This window comes from Trypanosoma grayi, assembly GCF_000691245.1.
Source record: "Trypanosoma grayi strain ANR4 Tgr_1160_V1, whole genome shotgun sequence".
Lineage (NCBI taxonomy): Eukaryota > Euglenozoa > Kinetoplastea > Trypanosomatida > Trypanosomatidae > Trypanosoma > Trypanosoma grayi.
The window spans coordinates 1-4,750 of NW_008826779.1; the positions used below are offsets into that span (position 1 = coordinate 1).

The 4,750-nt window shown below is 53.4% G+C and overlaps 2 protein-coding genes across 2 annotated transcripts; both read right to left on the reverse strand.

The window, feature by feature from the left end:
• Window positions 1–41: 41 nt before the first annotated feature.
• On the reverse strand, window positions 42–2,501 carry DQ04_11601000 (WDdomain 60; the record flags this gene model as incomplete). The annotated part of the gene is made up of 1 exon (XM_009316562.1): window positions 42–2,501. The coding sequence occupies one exon, from the start codon at window positions 2,499–2,501 to the stop codon at window positions 42–44; it is 2,460 nt and encodes an 819-aa protein (XP_009314837.1).
• A 216-nt stretch (window positions 2,502–2,717) lies between these two features.
• Window positions 2,718–4,511, reverse strand: DQ04_11601010 (methyltransferase type 12; the record flags this gene model as incomplete). The annotated part of the gene is made up of 1 exon (XM_009316563.1): window positions 2,718–4,511. One exon carries the CDS (start codon window positions 4,509–4,511, stop codon window positions 2,718–2,720), a length of 1,794 nt encoding a protein of 597 aa, XP_009314838.1.
• Window positions 4,512–4,750: the final 239 nt, after the last annotated feature.

Sequence of the window (4,750 nt, forward strand, 5' to 3'; positions counted from 1 at the left end):
GCCCCCTCCCGCGCGCGCGAGAAGACAATAAAAACACCCGCCTATAGCCAGTGTTCGTTGCGGTCCGAACTCGGTGGATTCGTAAGCTCGCTGAGGGTGTGAAGCTGCATGATGCCGCCTTCAAAACCAAGCGCCACTACGCGTGTGTCGGCTTTCCCCTCCGGCGGAACGTCAAAACAAGTACAAAGGCCGGTGTCAGGCTGAGAAAGCGTCTGGGAAAAGACTGGGAATTCCTTATCTTTTTTTGCCAGATCAAGCAGGTAAAACGTACCTCCAGCATCAAGAACCCAAAAAAGCCACTTGCCCACCCCACTGCAGCGAATCTCCGTGATACACCGGGTGCTCAAAGGGATGGAAAGTTGTGGGGCATCCTCGGTGTGCAAATAAAGACGCACGCTGCCATCGCCATAGCCCACAACAAGGAGACGGCTGTCAACGGTACTGTAACGCACGCAAGATGGCACAGCAATTTGAGTGCCAAAAAAGCGGGAGTAAGGGCCGTACACCGACGGTGCCGCCACACTGCCAAAACGACTAATGTGCCGAACCCCTTCCGCACAGGCCACAACATAGTGGGAGGGATCAGAAGGAACAAAATCAAGAGCAAAAGCTTCTTGTTTTACAGTCACACTGCTAGTCCGATCGTCGTTTTTAGAGGTTGCTGGAAATAAACGTATGGTGGAGAACATATGCAGTCCATTCTCTGTGTCGCTGATCATGCCCCTAGACTGATCCTTTTCATTGACAACCCAAAAACGGGTCTCTCCAGTGGCATCAATGGAAACTAATTGTTCACTTTCGTCTTTGCGAACACCCACAGCAGCATTGTACCCTGCCACCGCAACAGCAACAATAGGCGATATATGATTTCCAGATAGCCATGAAGTGGCAAAAGAAGGAAGCCGAAATGCGTTATTTTCATAGACACCAGCCGTGGAATGGTTTCGCTCCGGCTCCCGCGTATCCCAGGCGTAAAGTGAACCATTCTCAGCCCCAGCGTATAACAAATAGGGTCGTCTTGGACTCATGCAAATAGAACTGATTGAACTTGGACTGACGAGGACTTTCTCGGGCATCGAAGGATCATAGATGTTCCACAGCAGAATCACCGACATGTAGCAGTCAAGCTCCTTTGATGAACCCTCTTCCGCACTTGGTCCATGCAGCACCGCTACATACGTAGGTGTGCAGGGGCTGAAAAGAACCTTCACGACAGGCCGATTACGCGTAGCGCCGTAGCCAAAAGTTGTGTACGATGTTGAGAACTGTGTTTCACTCTTTAACTTTACAGCCTCCCTGCCTGCCCCTTCTTCGTCGTTCTCGTCAAGAATCGTCCGCATAACGGGAAAGACACGAACAAGGAAATTGGCCAACAGAGCACTATCCACCATTTGCGGTCGGGATGCATCACCCACTACGCTGTCAGCAGCCGTGTCAGCTTCATCCGCCATGCCAACACCACCACTACCACCATCACCATTACGCCCACCGCCGTTGGCAAGGTGCAGCGGGCGGTCCGCGCACTGCTCGGGATAAAGCCCCAGGTCTCCCGGCACCTCGGCGCCACGGTGCCGCACGCGCACACGCTCCGCTTGCACCTCAGCGTCTACACGGTCCTCCTCCGCCGGGACCTGCACTCCCACCTGCTTGCGGCCCGTGTCACCGAAGCTGCGGATGTACATGTCGTACTGCGACTGCGGGGGAACGTCGATTAGGGCGACCGACACGTCGTCCATGTCCACCAGGCGCCGCAACGCTGTTGCACGCTGCAGGTCCTTCTCGAACTGCGTGCGGTACCCCTGGCGCTGAAGATCAGCCACGCCAAGCGAACTCATGCCCACCACCGCACCTGCAGCTTCTTTTGGCTCAAACTTCCGGCCACCCCTTGTCTCGCGTTCCTTGCGGCGCTTCTCTCGCCGCTCGAGTGCCTCTCGCTCCCGCTCCTCCTCGGCGCGGCGGCGGGCGTCACGGCGTGCGGCCTCTTTTGCTTTATCGGCAGCTTGGCGAATCGCGTCATTTTCCGCGTTCATCGCAGCGGCCAGCTCCTCATTCTGTCGGCTCTGTTGCGCAGCTGCGCTTTCATCATTTTGGCTCTCCCGGTGTAGCATTGCCACCTCGTCGTATACCACGTCATCATCTCGAACGAACAGCTTTCTGCCATCGGTACTGTTACTTTCGTCATTGATTTGCCGCTTGGTTTTGTCCGCCTCCGCTTCCTTCCTTTCCTTTGCCTTTCGTTCCGCACGCTCCTTCTCCTTGCGGGCACGTCGCTCCTCTTCTGTCTCATCTCTCTTGTGCTTCTTCTCCTTCTTCACGGCCTCAGCTCCTCCCCCTTCGCTTTCCTTCTTCACACCGTCACCACCGGAGGCAACTTGAGCCGCCTGTTTTTCTACTTCTTTTTGCTCCTTTGCCTTTCGTTCCGCACGCTCCTTCTCCTTGCGGGCACGCCGCTCCTCTTCTGTCTCGTTCCTATGCGGCTTCGCTACGGCTCCCTCCTGCATTTCTACTAAAGACCCTCTATTTAAGTACAGAAAAACAAAATAAAAAAAGGCGTACACAAAACAACAACAAGTGCAGTGACAAAACACACACACACACACACAAACACACGTAGAAAATACAATAAAGAGGGCAAAAAAAAAGACAGAAACAACCACTAGCAGTATGTCAAAGCAGACTGTACTCGAAAGCTTCTCCACACAACCCCTTGACTTAGGCTATGATTTGCTTGTGCCCATAAATTTTCGCCGAGGGACCCAGCAGTCAGAGAGAGCGTCGACTAAGTGTCGTAACTGAGCGCGCCTCTCTGGCGACGAGGCAATGCCCTCCACCTGCGATGGGGGACCACCACCACGTCTACTCCGCATTGTTGTCGCTCCTCGCCGCCGTGTGCCCCCATTTGACCATCGGACGCGCTTCAGCACCTCCGAGAGATGCAGCGCAGCGCCCGGCACAACTCCCACGGACACCAGGAACAGCACCAAACGTTTTTCGGTCTGAGAGAGCTTTTTCGCTGCAGAACCGTACGTATCATCTTTGAGACACTGTGTCACTGTATCACAACCCCAACATTCATGTAAAAGCCAACGTAGAACAAACGACACATCCTCAGCTATACGCAGCGAAATGTTTTTCGTAGCTTGTGGCTCAAAACACCCCCTTTTCAGTCTCTCTCTACACAACCGGAGTCGATCAAGCAAGGAAACCATCAGCGCACACAGACTCGCGTTAAAAGGAGCACTTAAGAGGTACTCATGTACCGTTGCAACATCACCAAATCTCAAAAAATTATCATGTCTCGAGTTATACTCCATTTCACGCATAGCACAAGAGAAGGCCTCGCAAACCACATCACGTATCCTCTTCCAGAGAGACCGATATGGCACCTTCACAGAGACGAGACAGCGGTAGTTGCATGCTGCCCTTTCGAGTGAAAGCATCACATCGCTTGGCTGAGTCGACAACTCCCCAAAGAGATCCTCCCAAGGGAAGAGCCGGGCTCGACTCGCACTGTCGTGCACCCAGCGAAGACCACTCTTGGCGGCACTAGGCGGCGAGGGAGCATGCCCGCTCAACGGACGTGTTACCCCACCCTGCTTCCGCAAAAGGACACTTTTCACCGCCTCAAACGTGAGGCTGGACGGCTTCACTACTCTCACAGCGGGACGACGAACAAAGGACGAACTTGCGTGGAACACAGCCCCTTGCGTAAAGTTATCCCCGACACCAAACAGTGTGTATGAAGCCCATAAGGGGCGGTATGCCTCCACTACGTAGTCGCAATAGCGACCAAACTGTGCAGCCGTCATCTCAAACTTGTGATCCGCGTGACGAACAGCGTATGGAATTTCAGAAGAAATATGAGAATGAGGAAGCCCGTCTAGACAGACGTCACCATTCTTCTTCTCAAAGGCACCATACACGTTGCGGTCACGATTGGGTGTTGTAATCACAACAATACGCGCGCCAGACGCTGCCGCAAGGTGACCAAATATAACGTCAGTATATGCTGGTACTTCGCGCGCGTTTATGTGTTCTAAAACCTCAATGGAAATGACGGCGTCAAAGTGCGGTGATGTCAGAAGCAGTGATGTGTCATTTATATAGCCGTCTTCTCCCACCTCTTCTTCTTTGTAAACGTGGTCGTCTCTCTTCGAGAAGCGCGGTGACCGCGTGAGGTCACCCTGAACGAAATCAATGTGCATTGGGCGCAGGAGTGCGGCGGAAGACAAAACCACCGGTGGCGGCGCCGTCCGACCGGCCTTCAGCAGTGACACCTCATCCACGTCAATGGCCACAACGTGAGAGAATGATCTCTCGCGAAGCTGTGAGAATAAGAGGAAGCGCAGTAGCTCCCCAGAGGAGCAGCCAGCATCAATAAAGGAACGACATTCGTGCTCCTGTAGTACCTGGAGAATTTTTTGAGCCCTTTGCAGGTAGAGGGGCGGGTAGAAGGGGGGCCCTGAGGGCGAGGCGCCGTCTTTCCCCTCTTTCTTTTTTGACGCCGCCATCTAGGCGAGAGAAAGAAAAACATTCCAAAAAAGAAATTGCGTCGCAGGTTCCACCGCGATGGAAACCACACAAAGAGCCACTGCCTCAGGGAGAGAAGAATATGTGGTGACGAAAGTAACAGAAAAAAAAGAGAGGCAAAAGCATGAAGAGTGACTTGGGTCCCTACCAGGATGACACCCAGAATAATAAAAGAAAAACGTAGACACGAGAAACACAGCAGTGTGAACTAGGAATGGGC